General features: G+C 42.2%; 2 protein-coding genes across 2 annotated transcripts in view; both read right to left on the reverse strand.

The window, feature by feature from the left end:
• The window catches only part of LOC111973858 (transcription initiation factor TFIID subunit 4-like), a 747250-nt gene that overhangs the window by 112856 nt on the left and 612336 nt on the right, over window positions 1–22058 (reverse strand). The gene's annotated exons all lie outside the window — the stretch shown is intronic.
• The window catches only part of LOC111973855 (membrane-associated guanylate kinase, WW and PDZ domain-containing protein 2-like), a 91649-nt gene that overhangs the window by 55545 nt on the left and 14046 nt on the right, over window positions 1–22058 (reverse strand). The window contains exon 2 of the mRNA XM_024001288.2: window positions 3732–3924. Coding sequence (XP_023857056.2) covers window positions 3732–3855 — 124 coding nt within the window. The 5' untranslated portion in view covers window positions 3856–3924. The remainder of the gene's footprint in view (window positions 1–3731; window positions 3925–22058) is intronic.

Here is a 22058-nt window from a genome sequence, read left to right on the forward strand (position 1 = left end):
GAGTTTTAAGTCTGTATGTTAAAAATTGACTGATTTACATAGGGTTGAATGCACTATTTCTCTCAAACTGCAGGTTGGGTATGGCAAACACTTTTAGGGTGATTTTAACCACTCCCGGTTGCTCCAGGAAGCTTAGAATCGACACAGGTAGACCTCATGGTGGCTTGATGGATTGTCATCAAAGACAGGTTCATAAGACATTCATAACCCACATAGGCTTCAGGTTGAATTTAGGGGAGCAGTCAATGTATTCCTATGGGGAGAGATGTCATTGTAAACTGTGAGATGAAAAAAAACTGTTTTCACTGTTAAGGGTTAACCTGTTAGTGTGTAGGGCGTGCTATTTTCACTTTGGGAAAAAATGTTGCCCAATTTAAACGGCCTCGTACTCTATTCTAGATTGTACAATATGCATATTATTATTACTATTGGATAAAACACACTCTCAAGTTTCTAAAACCGTTTGAATTATATCTGTGAGTAAAACAGAACTCATTTTGCAGCAAACTTCCTGACAGGAAGTGAAAAATCTGAAATCGAGGCTCTGTTCCAGGGCCATCCTATTAATTTGCCTGAAATCTATGGATATACATGCACTGCATACGCCTTCCACTAGATGTCAACAGTGAGAGGTGGAATAACTTGATCTGAGGCCGAACAAGAACTCTTGGAATGACGTGTCTGGAATTTTCATTGTCTTCGAAGGCGCGAGAAGGAACACCAGATTGCCTTCTGAAAAGCTTTCGGTATACACGTTAGATATCTCCGGCTCTGATTTTATTTGATATATGTGATAAAAACATCATAAAGTAGTTTTTTTAAACCGAGTTATATCAGTTTATTGAACGTTTATTGCYATTTTCTGAATTTTCTTTTCTTTGCGTCATGTGAAGTTGGGCACGTTTGCGCCACATGGCTAGCTATGTTTGCTAATTCGACAGGAGAAGAGGACATTCTAAAACCAAACAACGATTATTCTAGACAAAGGACTCCTTGTACAACATTCTGATGGAAGCTCAGCAAAAGTAGGAACCATTTATGATGTTATTTCGTATTTCTGTGGAAAATGTTTAGTTCTATTTTCCGCCCTCATTGCAGGCGCTGTCTCGCTATAACGTAAGCTGTATGTCGTACTAAAGTTATTTWAAAAAATCTAACACAGCGGTTGCATTAACCTGTTTGGGCTGCAGGGGCAGTATTGAGTAGCCTGGATAAAAGGTGCCCATTTCAAACGGCCTCGTACTCAATTCTTGCTCGTACAATATGCATATTATCATTACTATTTGATAGAAAACACTCTCTAGTTTCTAAAACCGTTTGAATTATATCTGTGAGTAAAACAGAACTCATTTTGCAGCAAACTTCCTGACAGGAAGTGGAAAATCTGAAATCGATGCTCTGTTCTAGGGCCTGCCTATAAATGTGCTTGATATMTATTAGTATACATGCACTTCATACGCCTTCCACTAGATGTCAACAGGCAGTGAGAGAAGAAATGGAGTGTATAACATGATCTGGGGTCGAATAAAAGCTCTTGGCATGACGTGACCCCAATTTCCTGTTTTCTGGAACGCGCGAGAAGGGACCTGGTATTGCCTTCTGTAAAGCTGTCGTTATAGACGACTAATATCTCCGGCTTTGATTTTATTTGATACATGTGACAATATCATCGTAAAGTATGTTTTTTCAATATAGTTTTATTAGATTATTGAAATTTTTTCAGAACGTTAGGCGTGTTGCTTTGTCTGCATTTGTTTAGGAAGGAGAGCTTCGCGCCACTTTGCTAGCTTTCCGTGCTAATTGACTGGAGAAGAGGACATTTTAAATCCAAACAACGATTGTTCTGGACAAAGGACCCCTTGTACAACATTCTGATAGAAGATCAGCAAAAGTAGGAACCATTTTGTGATGCTATTTCATATATCTGTCGAACTGTGTAATAGTAGCTTTGCGCTCAGGTTTTGGTTATTCCCTTACCATAACTAAGTCTTATGTCGTAATGAAGATAATTTTAGAATTCTAACACTGCGTTTGCATTAAGAACTAATGGATCTATCGTTTCCTATACAACATGTATTTTTTTGTAATGTTTATGAATAGCTATTTGGTCAGAATAGGTGAGAGTCTAATAGAAATATCTGCACATTCTGGGAAAAAGGTGCTACGTTAGCACGTTATGCTACGTTATGCTARGTTGTATAACCACGGATTTCAGCTCTAAATATGCACATTTTCGAACAAAACATAAGTGTATGTATAACCTGATGTTARAGGACTGTCATCTGAGGAAGGTTWATGAWGGTTAGTGAAATTTAATATKTTTTGCTGGTTTATTCGCTAACGCTAACGTGCCTATTGCTATCGCTAACGTYCCTTGATGAATGAATGCGGTWGTGTGGTAGGCTATTGTAGTAAGCTAATATAATGCTATATTGTGTTTTCGCTGTAAAACACTTAGAAAATCTGAAATATTGGCTGTATTCACAAGATCTTTGTCTTTAATTTGCTATACACCATGTATTTTTCAGAAATGTTTTATGATGAGTATTTCGGTATGTCACGTTGGTGTCTGTAATAATTCTGGCTGCTTTCGGTGCAATTTCTGATTGTAGCCGCAATGTAAACTATGATTTATACCTGAAATATGCACATTTTTCGAACAAAACATAGYTTTATTGTATAACATGTTATAAGCCTGTCATCTGATTAAGTTGTTTCTTGGTTTCTTTGGTTTGTTCTAGGTTAGTTTGGTTGATTTTGTGCATGCTACCTGTGCTATGAAAAATGTATGTGCTTTTTTTCTATTTGTTGGTGAGCTAACATAAATATATATTGTGTTTTCCCTGTAAAACATTTAAAAAATCGGACATGTTGGCTGGATTCACAAGATGTGTATCTTTCATTAGCTGTATTGGACTTGTTAATGTGTGAAAGTTAAATATTTCTAAAAAAATATTATTTGAATTTCGCGCTCTGGCTTTTCAGTGGAATGTGGGAGGAGTTCCGCTAGCGGAACGGGGGGGCGAGACAGGTTAAATTACGATAGATAAATGGCTAGTTCTTTTTTTCCTGACACCGTATGCTTATGTACTTTGACGTGAAGCGGTCAAATTAGCACCCTACTTTGCGTTTTTGACCTTTTATCCCAGAAAAATTTCATGAAAGCACCGCCAGCATTCAAAAGTGACCAAAACATCAGCCAGGAAGCATAGGAACTGAGAAGTGGTCTGTGGTCACCACCTGCAGAACCACTCCTTTATTGGGGGTGTCTTGCTAATTGCCTATAATTTCCACCTTTTGTCTATTCCATTTGCACAACAGCATGTGAAATTTATTGTCAATCAGTGTTGCTTCCTAAGTGGACAGTTTGATTTCACAGAAGTGTGATTGACTTGGAGTTACATTGTGTTGTTTAAGTGTTCCCTTTATTTTTTTGAGCAGTGTATATATATATATATTTTTTACACCTACAGGGGGTATATCATTAATGTAATGAAGCTACTGTATGTTGATTTGGTTGTTCGTTTTTGGTTGTGGTAGAGCTAATTTCTGCCACTACTGGACGAAGCGGATATTACTTTGTCATATGTTCTCAGTCAAGGAAAATACTAAAGTGCAGAAACAGGAAGAGTGGCTTTGCTGGCATGCATTAAAAAAGTGAGTTTTCCCCACCAAGATTTACATTTACATGCTAAAATCGCCACTGCCTTATACCATGAAACAATACTCACGCCTACTCTCATAAATGGCCCTGGACTTCTCATAGAGGTCGTATGGGTCGGGCTTGTTGAGGTCGAAGCCCTCTGTAGAGTCGGGGACCGAGGTGCTGTGCTGTGGCTGGGTAGGGAAGGGCATGCCTGTGGGAAGCACTGGGGCTGACAGGCTGGTCTGGGGACTACCATGGGGGTCCCACTGCTCTGGTAGCTGAATGCACACCAGCAGAAAGAGAGAAAGGGATGGGAAGGAAGAGAGCAAGAGAGAGAAAGGTGAGGGAGCAGGGAAAGTAAAGTGAGAAATGTATGATTTATGAATTACATGAATTTAATACAGTCAGGTTTACTTAATTGTTTATACATTTGCATCTTAAAGCTGAAATGCAGTATACACACTACTCAAATCAATAGGGGATTCAATTCATAGGTGTTTTTCATTCATGACTACATGGAACTCTATTCCACAACAAGTAACTGACGCAAGCAGTAAAATTAGATAAAAAAAACACCTTTTGGAACAGCGGGGACTGTGAAGCAACACAAACATTAGCAATGACACACGCATACACACACATACGATAACATACGCACTAATCATACAAACCCCTTGGAAAATCCCCTGGAAGCAGAGGGGAGGCTATCCCTCCATGCCCCACATAACAGAGCGCCGCTCTTGCCCCAGTTCACCTTAGCTGAAGAAGCTCCTTCGTACACCTTCAGACTAGTCTCAAGTGCCTACATGTCCTGCCCATCCCTGACCATCACAGAAACGTCATCTGCATACACCGACACTGCTATGCCTGTCAACACACTCCCTGCAGTCTCCTGCCTAGCATGGCTAGTGTATATAACTGCCCCGATAGAGAGCATCCTTGTCTAATGCCCCACCGCACCCAGACTGGCCTACTGAGCCCCCCTTCCACCTTGACCATACATGACACCCCAGCATACCCAGCATACAACAGCTTCACACAGGCCAAAACCATTTCCCCAAACCCAAACACAGACATCACATTAAACAGACACTCATGCTCCACTCCATCAAAAGCCCTCTCTTGGTCAAAAGAGACCCGTCCAAAGTTCACATTAGAAACTCTCGACAAGTCCAACATGTCCCTGATTAAGAACAAGCTGTCCATGATGGAGCATCCTGGGATACAGTTTGTCTGGTCCTTGTGTACTACAGAGTCCAGATGGAACATCAGCCTGTTAGAGACGACCTTGGCAATAATCTTGTAGTTTGCACAAAGCAATGACACAGGCCTCCAGCTCCTAAATTCACACAAGTTCCCTTTCTTGTGTAGGAGAGTCAGATCCGTACGACGACAGCTCATCAGCAACTCTCCTATTCCAACGCACTCACGCAACATACAAAAGAAGTCCAGTGCAATTATTCCACAGAATTTTTTTATAAAACTCCACTGGGAGTCCATCGACCCCCGGTGCACGGCCGGGGGACATCTGGATTACGGCCTCTGCCAGTTAATGGGAGAACAGGGGAATGTCAAGATCACCCTCTGTGCCAGAGAGAGCTTAGGGAGGTCTGCAAACAAAACCTGAGCACAAACAGTATCACACACTTCTGCCCTATACAATTCAGTATAAAACTCCACAGTCCGCTCCCGCATCTCCCCACCACAGAGGTCACCCGCACATCCGACAGCCGTAGACAATGCACACCCTTGGCTTCACCGCTCTGTCTTTCCAAACCAAAGGAGGAGGAGCTGGGAGCATCCATCTCCTTGAGCATGGAGAACTAGCTCTTACAAGTGCTCCATTCGCTTTAACCTGGATAAAACTGCCAAGGCCCCTACGTAATTAGGCTAAATTAGCATGGAGGCCTACATTGCCTTACCCCACCAGCTCTACCTCCACCACACTTATACTACGCTCGAGTTCCCCCAATACTCTCATAACCTCTGAGGGTGAGAGAGCTGTATACCACCATTGACTCTGAGACTCATACTCCTCTCTTCGCTCACCCACCTTCCTAAAAAGTCTGGAAACGTGAGCAAATAGTGGTATCTTGAAAGAGCATTACATTCAACATCCAATATGATGCATGCCGAGGCCCTGGTGAAATAGACAGCAGAGCCATGTTTATGTGGTTATACAAAAAACCTACCGGGAGAATGGTATAGCCCAACACCCTATTGCTCTGATTCCTGGACATGTAAAACTGATCGAGTCGGGCTGCACTCACCCTAGCCCCAAAGACCTTCACCCATGTATACTGCCTTGTGTTGGGATGTCTAGTTCTCCAAACATCCACTAGTTCAAACTGATTAATGATGTCCCTTAACACCCCCACTGAGCCTGAATGAGGCTCCTCCCCATTTCTGTATTTTGTCAAATCCATCGTTCAGTTCCAGTTCCCACCGACCACCAGCGTCTCTTCAGGCGCTACCTGTGAGAGTTCCTGTCTAAGACACCCAAACAGAAACCCACTTCCCTGTGTTTGGTGCATACACATACACATTTATAAGGACAAACCTCCTGTTGTTAATTTCTGCTTTAAAACTTCTTATGGATACGGGGCAGCATTTTCACGTTTGGAAGAAAAGCGTGCCCAGAGTAAACTGCCTCCTACTCAGTCCCAGATGCTAATATATGCGTATTATTAGTAGTATTGGATAGAAAACACTCTGACGTTTCTAAAACTGTTTGAATGATGTCTGTGAGTATAACAGAACTCATATAGCAGGCAAAAACCTGAGAAAAAATACAACCAGGAAGTGGGAAATCTGAGGTTTGTAGTTTTTCAACTCAGCCCCTATTGAATATACAGTGGGATATGGGTCATCTTGCACTTTCTAAGGCTTCCAATATATGTCAACAGTCTTTAGAACGTTGTTGCAGGCTTCTACTGTGAAGGGGGGCTGAATGAGAGGGGAATGAGTCAGAGGTCTGCCAGCAGCCACGGGCTGGTCATGCGCGGTCATGAGAAAGTTACCTCTCGTTCCATTGCTTTTCTACAGACAAATTAATTCTCCGGTTGGGACATTATTGAACATTTATGATAAAAACATCCTAAAGATTGATTCTATACATCGTTTGATTTGTTTCTATGACCAGTAATATAACTTTTTGGATTTTTTGTCCGACATTTCCGCTGGACTTGCCCGCGCTCGTGAGTTTCGATTTGTTTACTAAACGCCCTAACAAAAGGAAGAATTTGGACATAAATTATGGACTTTAATAAATGTTTGAAATGTTCGTTCATGTCCGTTATTTTCAACCAAGCTCTTATTGAATATAAAGAGAGATATGGATGGGTTTTCACTTCCTACGGCTTCCACTAGATGTCAACAGTCAATAGAACTTAGTCTGATGACTCTAATTTGAAGGGGATTCGAAGGAGACAGGAATGAGTAATCACTGCCATGAGGTGCCCACGCATTGAACTGGCGCGTTCACGTGTGAGCTCCGTTCCTTCTCTCAATTGAAGTCGATTTAATTCTCTGGTTGGAACGTTATTCAAGATGTATGTTAACAACATTCTAAAGATTGATTCAGTACATCGTTTGACATGTTTCTACTGACTGTAACGGAACGTTTGGACATTTCGTCACATTTCGTCATAGTGGTCGCGCTTTGAGACTTTGGTTAGGGTATTTGGTAAACAATTCGAAAGTAGCTAATTTGACATAAATAACGGACATGAACGAACATTTCAAGCATTTATTGTGGACCTGGGATTCCTAGGACTGCATTCTGATGAATTCATCAAAGGTAAGGAAACATTTATCATGTATTTTCTGGTTTCTGTTGAGTCCAACATGGTGGCTAATTTGGCTAATCATCTGAGCTCCGTCTAAGATTATTGCATGGTTTATATTTCCGTAAAGTTTTTTTGAAATCTGACACAGCGGTTGTATTAACTTCTTTGGGCTGTAGGGGCAGTATTGAGTAACTTGGATGAAAGGTGCCCATTTCAAACGGCCTCGTACTCAATTCTTGCTCGTACAATATGCATATTATTATTACTATTGGATAGAAAACACTCTCAAGTTTCTAAAACCGTTTGAATTATATCTGTGAGTAAAACAGAACTCATTTTGCAGCAAACTTCCTGTCAGAAAGTGAAAAATCTCAAATCGAGGCTCTGTTCCAGGGCKTACCTAATCTTTTGCTTGAAATCTATTAGTATACATGCACTTCATACGCCTTCCACTAGATGTCAATAGGCTGTGAGAGGTGAAATGGGGTCTCTAGCTCTTTCTATGGTCAAAAGAGAGCTCTTGGAATGACAGGACCCCAATTTCCTTTGTTCAGGAAGACGCGGAAAGGACTTCTGGATTGGCTTCTGAAAAGCTGTTGTTATAGACGGCTAATAGCTCCGGCTTTGATTTTATTTGATAAATGTGACAATATCATCGTAAAGTATGTTTTTTCAATATAGTTTTGCTTGCTAAATCGAGAGGGAAAAAGGCCGTTCTAAAACCAAACAATGATTGTTCTGGACGAAGGACCCCTTGTACAACATTCTGATGGAAGATCATCAAAAGTAGGACCCATTTATGATGTTATTTCATATATCTGTCGAACATGTGTACTATTAGTTTGCGCCCAGATTTTGGGCGCTCTCTCGCCATAACGTAAGCTGCATGTCGTAATGAAGTTATTTTCTGAATTCTAACACGGCGATTGCATTGAGAACTAAGATATCTTTAATTTGCTGTCCAACATGTATTTTTTAGTAAAGTCTATGAATAGTTATTTGATTAGAATAGGTGAGTGTCAGAAATATATCCGGACATTCTGGGAAAAAGATGCTAAGTTTTCCCAATGTATAACCCCGGATTTCAGCTCTAAATATGCACATTTTCGAACAAACCATATATGTATTGTGTAATATGATGTTATAGGACTGTCATCTGATGAACTTTGAGAAGGTTAGTGAAAAAATGTATATCTTTTGATGGTTTATTCGATATCGCTAACGTGCGTAACGAATCAATGCTGTTGTGTGGTTGGCTATTGTAGTAAGCTAATATAATGCTATATTGTGTTTTCGCTGTAAAACACTTAAAGAATCGGAAARATTGGCTGGATTCACAAGATGTTTGTCTTTAATTTGCTGTACACCATGTATTTTTCATAAATGTTTTATGATGAGTATTTGGGTATTTCAATTTGGTCTCTGTAATTGTTCTAGCTGCTTCGGTGCTATTTCCGATTGTAGCTGCAATGTAAACCTATGATTTATACCTCAAATATGCACATTTTTCGAACAAAACATAGATTTATTGTATAACAGGTTATAAGACTGTCATCTGATGAAGTTGTTTCTTGGTTAGTTTGGTTGGTTCTTGGTTAGTTTGGTTGGTTTTGTGCAAGCTACCTGTGCTGTGAAAAATGTCTGTGCTTTTTTGTATTTGGTGGTGAGCTAACATAAATATACGTGGTGTTTTCGCTGTAAAACCTTTAAAAAATTGGACATGTTGGCTGGATTCACAAGATGTGTATCTTTCATTTGCTGTATTGGACTTGTTAATTTGTTATGGCTGCAGGGGGCGTATTGAAAAACTGGAAAATATGTGCAAATTTTCAAACGGCCTCTTAATCAATTTTTGCTCTTACAATATGCATATTATTATTACTATTGGATAGAAAACAGTCTCTAGTTTCTAAAACCGTTTTAATTATTTCTCTAAGTGGAACAGAACTATTTTTACAGCCCATTTCCTATCCGGAAGTGAGATTTCCAAAATCGATGTCGCTCTTCAAGCCCTTGTCTATAAAAGGGCATGTCACTTAGGACTGTAGAAACACGTCATACGCCTTCCTCTAGGTGTCATGCGGAAGTGAGAGAAGGGTTGAACACAACCTCTTGGAGTGAGTGTTGCGCAGTTTATTTTTCTTTCTGGGCGCGAAGTAGGACCTGGACTCGGCTCCTGGAAAACACTCTGTAAAGGTGAATATGATCTCTGGCTTCGATTTTATTTGATACATGTCACAATATCATCCTAAAGTATGTTATTTCAATAMAGTTTAATTATATTATTGAAATGTATTCTGGACTTTAGACGTGATGCGACGCAAGAATTTTTTCAAGATGGATAGGTTAGCGTCGCACTGCCAGTGTGCTTGCTAATTCAAGAGGGAAATTGTTCATTCTGGATCGAAATAAAGACATTTCTGAACAAAGGACCCCTTGGAGAACATTCTGATGGAAGATCAACAAAGATAAGGACCCAATTTGGGATGCTTTTTCATATATCTGTCGAACTGTGCTATGCTACCGTTTGCCTTGAGTCAATGCTGTTATGATGTTAGCTATTGTAGTAAGCTAATATGACGATATATTGTGTTTTCGCTGTAAAACACTTGAAAAATCGGAAATATTGGCTCTATTCACAAGATCTTTCTCTTTCATTAGCTATCCACCATATATTTCTCTGAAATGTTTTATGATGTGTAATTAGTAGTTGACGTTGGTGTCTGTATTTTCTCTGGCTACTCCCGTGCGATTTCTGACTGTAGCTATGATGGTAGCAGTAATGTAAAACTGATTTATAGCTAAAATATGCAKATTTTTTGAACAAAACATAGATTTATTGTGTAACATGTTATAGGACTGTCATCTGAGGTAATTTTTTCTAGGTTATTTAGGTTGGTTCTAGGTTAGTTAGGTTGGCTTGTGCATGCTACTTGCATCCTACTTGTGCTGTGAAAAATGTCTGTCCTCTTTTTTATTTGGTGGTGAGCTAACATGTGGTGGTGAGCTAACACCACAATATGTGGTGTTTTCTCTGTAAAACATTTAAAAAATCGGACATGTTGGCTGGATTGACAAGATGTTTATCTTTCAAATGCTGTATTGGACTTGTTAATGTGTGAAAGTTAAATATTAAAAAAAAATAGATTTTGAATTTCGCGCCCTGCACTTGAGCTGGATGTTGTCATAGGTGTACCGGCGTCGGGCTGACATCGGGCTGCAGCCATAACAGGTTAATGTGTGAAAGTTAAATATTTCTAAAAAATATATTTTGAATTTCGCGCCCTGCACTTTGACGGGCTGTTGTCATAAGTGTACCGACACCGGGCTGCAGCCATAACAGGTTAACCTCTTTGTGATAGGTGGCAGCATTTTCACTTTTGGATGAATTGCGTGCCCATAGTGAACTGCCTCCTACTCTGTCCCAGATGCTAATATATGCATATTATTATTACTATTGGATATAAAACACACCTGAAGTTACTAAAACTGTTTGAATGATGTCTGTGAGTATAACAGAACTGAAAAAAAAATCCAAACAGGAAGTGAGAATTCTGAGGCTGGTCGATGTTCAACTCATCAGCTATTCAGTTCCCTGTAAGATATGGATCTGTTTGCCTCTACTGCGTTGTTGAGCCGGATGGGAGGTGTTTCAGTCATTGGTCTGGCAGAATGCCAGTTCCTGGTCTAGCGTGTTCCAAACGATATCGTCTTGCTTTCCATAACTTCTAGAGACACAAAGGAATTCTCCGGTTGGAACGTTATTGGAAAGTTATGATAACAACATCCTGAAGATTGATTCTCTACTTAGTTTGACCAGTTTATTCGACCTGTTATATAACTTTTTGAAGTTTTTGTCCGAGTTCGCCTGCATCTGCGCGAGCGTTTGGACATGTGCACTAAACATCCTAGCAAAAGTAGCTACTTAGACATAAGTAATGGACATTATCGAACAAAACAATGATTTATTGTGGAACTAGGATTCCTGGGAGTGCATTCTGATGAATATCATCAAAGGTAAGGGAATATTTATGATGTCATTTCGTATTTCTGTTGACTCCAACATGGCGGAGAAATGTTGTTATATCTGAGCGCCGTCTCAGATTATTGCGTGGTGTGTGATTTCATGAAAGATTGATTTTTATAGTAATATATTTGAATTTAGCGCGCTACATTTTTTCTGGCTTTTGGCCAAGTGTGACGCTACCGTCCCACATATCCCAGAGAAGTTAAAGCTAGTGAGGGAGATAAGTGTTTCCAGTTTCAGAGATTTTTGTAGTTCATTCCAGTCATTGGCAGCAGAGAACTGGAAGGAGAGGCGVCCAAAGGAAGAATTGGTTTTATGGGTGACCAGAGAGATATACCTGCTGGAGCGCGTGCTACAGGTGGGTGCTACTATGGTGACCAGCGAGCTGAGATAAGGGGGGGCTTTACCTAGCAGGGTCTTGAAGATGACCTGGAGCCAGTGGGTTTGGCGACGAGGATGAAGCGAGGGCCAGCCAATGAGAGCGTACAGGTCACAGTGGTGGGTAGTATATGGGGCTTTGGTGACAAAACGGATGGCAATGTGATAGACTGCATCCAATTTATTGAGTAGGGTATTGGAGGCTATTTTGTAAATGACATCGCCGAAGTCGAGGATCTGTAGGATGGTCAGTTTTACAAGGGTATGTTTGGCAGCATGAGTGAAGGATGCTTTGTTGTGAAATAGGAAGCCAATTCTAGATGTAACTTTGGATTGGAGATGTTTGATGTGAGTCTGGAAGGAGAGTTTACAGTCTAACGAGACACCTAGGTATTTGTAGTTGTCCACATATTCTAAGTCAGAGCCGTCCAGAGTAGTGATGTTGGACAGGCGGTCAGGTGCAGGCAGCGATCGGTTGAAGAGCATGCATTTAGTTTTACTTGTATTTAAGAGCATTTGGAGGCCACGGAAGGAGAGTTGTAAGGCATTGAAACTCGTCTGGAGGGTTGGTAACACGGTGTCCAAAGAAGGGCCAGAAGTATACAGAATGGTGTTGTCTGCGTAGAGGTGGATCAGAGACACACCAGCAGCAAGAGCGACATCATTGATGTATACAGAGAAGAGAGTCGGTCCCATAATTGAACCCTGTGGCACCCCCATAGAGACTGTCAGACGCCCGGACAACAGGCCCTCCGATTTGACACACTGAACTCTATCAGAGAAGTAGTTGGTGAACCAGGCGAGGCAATCATTTGAGAAACCAAGGCTATCGAGTCTGCCGATGAGGATGTGGTGATTGACAGAGTCGAAAGCCTTGGCCAGGTCAATGAATACGGCTGAACATTATTGTTTCTTATCGATGGTGGTTAGGATATCGTTTATGACCTTGAGCGTGGCTGAGGTGCACCCATGACCAGCTCTGAAACCAGATTGCATAGCGGAGAAGGTACGATGGGATTCGAAATGGTCGGTAATCTGTTTGTTGACTTGGCTTTCGAAGACCTTAGAAAGGTAGGGTAGGATAGATATAGGTCTGTAGCAGTTTGGGTCTAGTGTGTCACCCCCTTTGAAGAGGGGGATGACCGCGGCAGCTTTCCAATCTTTGGGAATCTCAGATGATACGAAAGAGAGGTTGAACAGGCTAGTAATAGGGGTTGCAACAATTTAGGCAGATGATTTTAGAAATAGAGGGTCCAGATGGTCTAGCCAGGCTGATTTGTAGGGGTCCAGATTTTGCAGCTCTTTCAGAACATCAGCTGACTGGATTTGGGAGAAGGAGAAATGGGGAAGGCTTGGGCGAGTTGCTGTGGGGGGTGCAGTGCTGTTGACCGGGGTAGGGGTAGCCAGGTGGAAAGCATGGCCAGCCGTAGAAAAATGCTTATTGAAATTCTCAGTTATACTGGATTTATCGGTGGTGACAGTGTTTCCTGTCCTCAGTGCAGCTGGCAGCTGGGAGGAGGTGTTCTTATTCTCCATGGACTTTACAGTGTCCCAGAATGTTTTTGAGTTTGTGTTGCAGGAAGCAAATTTCTGATTGAAAAAGCTAGCCTTGGCTTTTCTAACTGCCTGTGTATATTGGTTTCTAGCTTCCCTGAAAAGTTGCATATCACGGGGGCTGTTCGATGCTAATGCAGAACGCCATTGGATGCTTTCTGTGTTGGCTTAAGGGCAGTCAGGTTCTGGGAGAGAAACCAAGGCTATATCTTGTCCTGGTTCTAAATTTCTTGAATGGGCATGCTTTTTAAGATGTTAGGAAGGCCATTCAAAAAAATAAACCAGGCATCCTCTACGCACGGGATTCGAGATCAATATCCTTCCAGGATACCCCGGCCACGGTCGATTAGAAAGGCCTGCTCGCTGAAGTGTCTTTCACGGGGAGCGTTTGACAGTGATGGTGGAGGTCGTTTGACCCGTGACCGATTACGGAATGCAGGGTAATGAGCAGTGATCGGGTGATATCTTGGTTGAAAACAGCAGAGGTGTATTTAGAGGGCAAGTTGGTTAGAATTATTCTATGAGGTGCCCTGTTTACGGCTTTGGGGAGGTACCTGGTAGGTTCATTGATAATTTGTGTGAGATTGAGGGCATCAAGCTTAGATTGTAGGATGGCTGCTGGGGAGTTAAGGCATGTTCAGTTTAAGGTCGCCTAGCAGCACGAGCTCTGGAAGATAGATGGGGCAATCAGTTCACATATGGTGTTCAGAGCCACAGCTGGGGGCAGAGGGGGTCTATAGCAGGCGGCAACGATGAGAGACTTGTTTTTAGAGAGGTGGGATTTTTAAAGGCTAGAAGTTCAAATTGCTTGGGAACAGACCTGGATAGTAGGGACATGACTCTGCAGGCTATCTTTGCAGTAGATTGCGCACACCACCCCCCCCCCCCTTGTTCGTTTCTATCTGTCTGGAAAATTTATTAGTAGGAATGGAATTTCCAGAGAAATTTTCGTGTCTTCCTAAGCCAGGATTCAGGACACGGCTAGAACATCCGGGTGTGGCAGCAGTGTGTGCTAAAAGATGAATAAAACAAACTTAGGGGAGGAGGTTCTATGTAACATGCATGAAAACCAAGCGCTACGTACGGTTACAGAAGTTCAACAAATGAGAGCACCTCGGAAACTAGGCAGTGAGAGGCATCTTGCAGGCCTGGATTCACCTCTACATTCACCAGAGGAACAGAGGAGGATGAGGATAAGGGCTTTACGCTAAAAGATATGAGAATTGGTCGTCCTAGAAAACGGTCCGGAACATAGAGGAAAGGGGCAGTTCTCGGGCGATAAAATTAGCTTCAAGTAATGTACAGGGCAAAAGGTATGTAGGTGTGAATACATGAGGTAAAACCTAGGTATTGATGATGAGTGAGAGAGATATTGTTCTCTAGAGAACATCATTGAAACCACCGAGGATCGATTGTGTAAACTAATTGACGAAACTTTTTTATTTTCTTTAGGATATATGGAGCATGAGACTGCAGCGTTGATCCGGTTATTAACTTTAGCAGGCTTAGAGGCTCTACAGCTGAAATGTAACGCATAAAACACTAACCAGAACAGCACGAATGGACAGCATATTGACATTAAAAATGGAAGCAGGCAGGCTTAGTCGAGTGATCATAAGCGGTCCAGTGAGTCAAGTTAAAGTTGTTGTTGGTAACGGCGCATTCAGACAAGCTTAGCTGAGCCATCGAGCAAGCTAGCATAGGATGAAGTCTTGATTTTAGCCACCTCGTGCGTTCTCGACGGTAGATAGTGGGTTCCGGTGGCAGAGGGATCAACCAATTGCGCAAAATAGAGTATAGTATATAGTAACCCAAGAAAAATGTTCTGATAGAAGAACCTATGACCTATAGACCTATACCAGCCGATAAGACAGCTAATGATTAGCGGGCCCAGATGGGTGTTCAGGTAACGTCGCGACGGAGGGGCCAGTTGGATAACTCCCTCGGGCAGATAACGTCGGTAGTCCAGTCGTGAAGGCCCGGTGGGGCTCCGCATCGGCATTAAAACGGGTCCGGATAGGTGATTGTAGCCCAGGAGTGGCTGATGGAACTCTTCAGCTGGCTAGCTCTGGAATAATTGATGTTTGCTCCGGGATCGACGTAAGCCAATAGTCACACGGATAGCAGCTAGCTAGCTAGCTGCGAGATCCAGGTGTAAATGTCCAGAGCTTGCGGTTGAAATCCGGGAATATGGAAAGAAAAATAGGTTCGYTATGTTCTGGTCTGAGTCGCGTAGTACAAAACTGGCAATAGCTTTTGAACTAAAGGATAGCTGATGACCACAAACTGTGGTTAGCTGAATACTAACGTTAGCCAGTAAACTGGCTAGCTTCTGGCTAGCTTCTGGTTAGCTTCTGGCTAGCTTCTGGCTAGCTTCTGTTTAGCTTCTGGCTAGCTTCTGGCTAMCTTCTATTGTGGATTTCAGATTTGAGGTAAATAATATTTTTTTTTAATAATTGGTGAGGCGGGTTGCAGGAGAGTGTTTTGAAGTTGAGTTTTTGGAAAAGAAAATATATAAAAGATATGCGAAGAAAGATGTAAATATATATATACACGGGACACGACAAGACGAGGACAAAGGACGTCAGACTGCTATGCCATCTTGGGACAATGTGAAAAGATGCTCAAATTCACAAGTACAAAATGTAAATTGGCTATATTAAAACTGTTTAATTTTATCCTGAGTGTAGGTTATTAGTAGTATTATAAATGTAAGAGTTCTAAACTTCCTTAATAAGCACAATGTCTTGAGTAAAAGCCAAATTTGATTTATACCAAAACATTACACGACCAATCATATTTACACCCTACACACCCTGATAGATAAACATGTCCACCAAAATAATACCAAAAGGTACGATTGCTTTATCGACTTCCAAAAATCATTTGGCATACAGGACTGTTCTACAAAGTTATTGAAAGTGGTGTAGGGGGTAAAACACATTACATAATTAAATAAATGTATACTAGCAAAACCCGCAGCATCAAAATTGGCAAGAAAATAACAGAATTCTTTGACCAGGGGCGGGGCCTTCGCCAGGGTTGCAATCTGAGCCCTGCACTCTTCAATATTACATCATGCTTCCATAGTGGCTAAGATGGCGCCGGCAGAGACGGTTGCATCGCTTCGAGTTCTAGGAAACTATGCAGTATTTATTTTTTTATGTATTATTTCTTACATTGTTACCCCAGGTAATGTTAAGTCTTATTACAAATACCCAGGAAGAACTATTGGATATAAGTGTAACGTCAACTAACCAACATTATGACCAGGAATACGACTTTCCCGAAGCGGATCCTCTGTTCGGACCACCACCCTGGACAATGGATCTATTCCCAGTAGCCGACCCAAAACAACGGCACCGCAGAAGGGGCAGATGGAGCGGCCTCCACGTCAGGCTAAGTAGATGGGCACATCACTCACCGCTGCTGAGTATACTACTTGCCAATGTCCAGTCTCTTGACAACAAGGTAGATGAAATTCAAGCAAGGGTTGCCTTCCAGAGAGACATCAGAGATTGTAACATTCTCTGTTTCACAGAAAACAGGGAAACTTAAACCAGTTTTACCAAATTTCTAACAGCATGTTAAATGTGCAACCAGAGTAAAAAAAACGCTGGACCACCTTTACCCCACACACAGAGACCCATACAAATCTCTCCCTCGCCCTACATTTGGCAAATCTGACCATAATTCTATTCTACTGATTCCTGCTTACAAGCTAAAATTGAAGTAGAAATCACCAGATCAATAAAAAAATGGTCAGTTGAAGCAGATGCTAAGCTACAGGACAGTTTTGAAAGCACAGACTGGAACATGTTCCGTGATTCCTCCGATGGCATTGAGGAAAACAGTCATCAGTCATTGGCTTCATCAATTTGTGCATCGATGACGTGACCGTACGTACATACCCCTACCAGAAGCCATGGATTACAGGTATCATCTACACTGGTTAGAGCTGCCGCTTTCAAGGAACGGGACTCTACCCATCAAACAAGCAAGGTGTCAATACAGGACTAAGATTGAATCATACTTCATCAGCTCTGACACTCATTTTATTTTACCTTTATTTAACCTCTTCAACAGCCAGTGAAACTGCAGGGCGCCAAATTCAAAACAACAGAAATCCCATAATTAAAATTCCTCAAACATACATGTATTTTACATAATTTTAAAGATACACTTGTTGTAAATCCAGCCACTGTGTCCGATTTCAAAAAGGCTTTACGACGAAAGCAAACCAAACGATTATGTTAGGTGAGAGCCTATTCACAGAATAACACAGCCATTTTTCCAGCCAAAGAGAGGATTCACAAAAAGCAGAAATATAGATAAAATTAATCACTAACCTTTGATGATCTTCATCAGATGACACTCATAGGACTTCATGTTACACAATACATGTATGTTTTGTTCGGTAAAGTTCATATTTATATCCCAAAATCTGAGTTTACATTGGCGCCTTACGCTCAGATGTTCAAAAAACATCCTTTGATTTTGCAGAGAGCCACATCAATTTACAGGAATACTCATAATACACATTGCTAAAAGATACAACTGTTATGCATGGAATTTTAGATGCACTTCTCCTTAATGCAACCGCTGTGTCAGATTTAAAAAAAGCTTTACNTTAATGCAACCGCTGTGTCAGATTTAAAAAAAGCTTTACAAAAAAGCAAACCATGCAATAATCTGAGTCGGCGCTCAGAGCCCAATCAAGACACAAATATATCCACCATATTATGCAGTCAACAGAAGTCAGAAGTAACATTATAAACATTCACTTACCTTTAATGATCTTCATCAGAATGCACTCCCAGGAAACCCAGTTCCACAATAAATGTTTGTTTGTTCGATAATGTCCATCATTTATGTCCAAATTCCTCCTTGTTGTTCTAGCGTTCAGTACACTTTCCAAACTCACGACGCGCGGGCAGGTCCAGCGGAAAGTACGGACGAAAAGTTWWWAAAYTTATATTACAGTCCGTAAAAACATGACAAACGAAGTATTGAATCAATCTTTAGGATGTTTTTAACATAATTCTTCAATAATGTTCCAACCGGAGTATTCCATTGTCTTCAGAAGTGCGATGGAACAGAGCTCGCTCTCACGTGAACTTGCATGGTCAGGGCATTTTTAGGTCATGATAGACCTGACTCATTCCTCTCTCATTCGGCCCCACTTCACGGTAGAAGCATCAGACAAGGTTCTAACGACTGTTGACATCTAGTGGAAGCCTTAGGAAGTGCAACATTACCAATATCCCACTGTATCTTCAATAGGAGCTGAGTTGAAAATCGACCAACCTCAGATTTCCCACTTCCTGGTTGGATTTTATCTCAGGTTTTTGCCTGCCATATGAGTTCTGTTATATTCACAGAGATCATTCAAACAGTTTTAGAAACGTCAGAGTTTTGTAATATGCATAATCTAGCTTTTATGGCTTTGTAGCAGGCCGTTTACTCTGGGGATGCTTTTCATCCGGACGTGAAAATACTGCCCCCTACCCCAAAGAAGTTAAGAACAAAATCATGTTTCAATTACAACTTAGGAATAGTGGGTTATTGGCCTTGTTCTAGGGCAGCACAACAGATTTGTATCTGGTCGGCTCGTGGATTTGAACATGCAACCTTTCGATTTCTAGTACAACGCTCTAACCACTAGGCTACGCTGCCACCCTTATCAGACCTGACAGGGCTTGCAAACCATTACAGACTACAAAGGGAAGCACAGCCGAGAGCTAAACTACTTCTATGCTCGCTTCGAGGCAAATGGCACTGAAACATGCATGAGAGCACCAGATGTTCCGGATGACTGTGTGATCACGCTCTCCGCAGCTGATGTGAGTAGGACCTTTCAACAGGTCAACATTCACAAGGCCGCAGGGCCAGACGGATTACCAGGACGTGTACTGCGAGCATGCGCTGACCAACTGGCAAGTGTCTTCAATGACATTTTCAACCTCTCCTTGTCCGAGTCTGTAATACCAACATGTTTTAAGCAGACCACCATAATGCCTGTGTCCTAGAACACCAATGTAACCTGCCTAAATGACTACCGACCCGTAGCACTCTCGTCTGTAGTCATGAAGTGCTTTGAAAGCCTGGTCATGGCTCACATCAACACCATTATACCATTATCCCATTATCCCACCATAGTGCCCTCAAAGCTCATCACTAAGCTAAGGATCCTGGGACTAAACACCTCCCTCTGCAACTGGATCCTGGACTTCCTGATGGGCCACCCCCAGGTGGTGAGAGTGGGTAGCAACACATCTGCCACGCTGATCCTCAACATTGAGCTCCCAGGGGTGCGTGCTCAGTCCCCTCCTGTACTCCCTGTTCAACCATGACTGCATGGCCTTGCCAACAACTCCAACATCATCATTAAGTTTGCAGATGACACAACAGCGGTAGGCCTGATCACCGACAACGACGAGACAGCCTATAGGGAGGAGGTCAGAGACCTGGCCGGGTCGTTCCAGAATAACAACCTATCCCTCAACGTAACCAATACTAAGGAGATGATTGTGGACTACAGGAAAAGGGGGACCGAGCACGCCCCCATTGTCATCAAAAGGGCTGTAACGGAGCAGGTTAAGAGCTTCAAGTTCCTCAGTGTCCACATCACCAACAAACTAGAATGGTCCAAACACACCAAGACAGTCGTGAAGAGGGCACAACAAAGCCTATTCCCCCTCAGGAAACTAAAAAGATTTGGCATGGGTCTTGAGATCCTCAAATGCTTCTACAGCTGCAACATCGAGAGCATCCTGACTGGTTGCATCACTGCCTGGTATGGCAACTGCTTGGCCTCCGACCGCAAGGCACTACAGAGGGTAGTGCGTACAGCCCAGTACATCACTGGGGCTAAGCTGCCTGCCATCCAGGACCTCTCCACCAGGCGGTGTCAGAGGCCCTAAAAATGGTCAAAGACCCCAGCCACCCCAGTCATAGACTGTTCTCTCTACTACCGCATGGCAAGCGGTACCGGAGTGCCAAGTCTAGGACAAAAAGGCTTCTCAACAGTTTTTATCCCCAAGCCATAAGACTGCTTAACAGGTAATCAAATGGCTATTTGCATTGTGTCTCGCCACCCGCCCTTTACACTACTGCTACTCTCTGTTCATTACATTTACAGTCATTTAGCAGACGCTCTTATCCAGAGCGACTTACAGTAGAGTGCATACATTTTATTACCATTTTACATACTGAGACAAGGATATCCCTACCGGCCAAGAGCAGACGCTCTTATCCAGAGCGACTTAGAGTGCATACATTTTATTACATATTTATTTTTATTTTTTTTACATACTGAGACAAGGATATCTCTACCGGCCAAACCCTCCCTACCGGCCAAACCCGGACGACGCTATGCCAATTGTGCGTCGCCCCACGGATCTCCCGGTTGCGACAGAGCCTGGGCGCGAACCCAGAGAATCTGGTGGCGCAGCTAGCACTGCGATGCAGTGCCCTAGACCACTGCGCCAACCGGGAGATCATGTATATATGTTCATCATATATGCATAGTCACTTTAACCATATCTACATGTACATACTGCCTCAATCAGCCTGACTAACTGGTGTCTGTATGTAGCCTCGCTACTTTTATAGCCTCGCTACTGTATATAGACTCGCTTCTGTTTTTCACTGTCTTTTTACATTTACATGACACTTTTTATCTCCCGGGTGGCGCAGTGGTCTAGGGCACTGCATCGCAGTGCTAGCTGCGCCACCAGAGTCTCTGGGTTTGCGCCCAGGCTGGGCTGGGTTCGCGCCCAGGTTCTGTCGCAACCGGGAGATCTGTGGGGCGACGCACAATTGGCATAGCGTCGTCCGGGTTAGGGAGGGTTTGGCCGGTAGGGATATCCTTGTCTCAGTATGTAATAAAAAAAATGTAATAAAATGTATGCACTCTACTGTAAGTCGCTCTGGATAAGAGCGTCTGCTCTTGGCCGGTAGGGATATCCTTGTCTCAGTATGTAAAAAAAAATGTAATAAAATGTATGCACTCTACTGTAAGTCGCTCTGGATAAGAGCGTCTGCTAAATGACTAAAATGTAAATGTCTTTTTACTGTTGTTTTTATTTCTTTACTTACCTATTGTTCACCTAATACCATTTTTGCACTATTGGTTAGAGCCTGTAAGTAAGCATTTCACTGTAAGGTCTACACCTGTTTTATTTCGGCACACGTGACAAATAAACTTTGATTTGATATGATTTGAACTAAATAAACATCTGCTTTTTGAAAGTGTATTTTTAGCATTCTTTTTTTAAGGAAAGCATAAAGATGCTGATGAAGAAATACAGTACTATTCAGCTTTATCCTACATTTTGCGTTTAAAGCATTTTGAAGGTAGAAGCCGCCTGTATTTGTTTATTATGCTACTGTGCAGTCTGACAAGTAAACATAGCCTACAGTACATACTGTAGTATACATGCCAATACCGCCTGGCTCTGGACCAATGCATCAGCTGTCACCCATATTTCCAGCGAGACTATTCAAGCCATCGACTCACTCACTCATGTGAGGTCTGAGTTTTATTGATTGTATGGGGGGGGGAGATAAGTACATTAAACATATGTGTGTGTGTGTTATAATTGTGCAACAAAGTGTGGCTAGACATACCGCATGACTTGACTAATCTTGGGAGAGGAGGGGT

The sequence above is a fragment of the Salvelinus sp. IW2-2015 genome, linkage group LG15 (genome assembly GCF_002910315.2).
Source record: "Salvelinus sp. IW2-2015 linkage group LG15, ASM291031v2, whole genome shotgun sequence".
In the NCBI taxonomy this organism is placed as follows: domain Eukaryota; kingdom Metazoa; phylum Chordata; class Actinopteri; order Salmoniformes; family Salmonidae; genus Salvelinus; species Salvelinus sp. IW2-2015.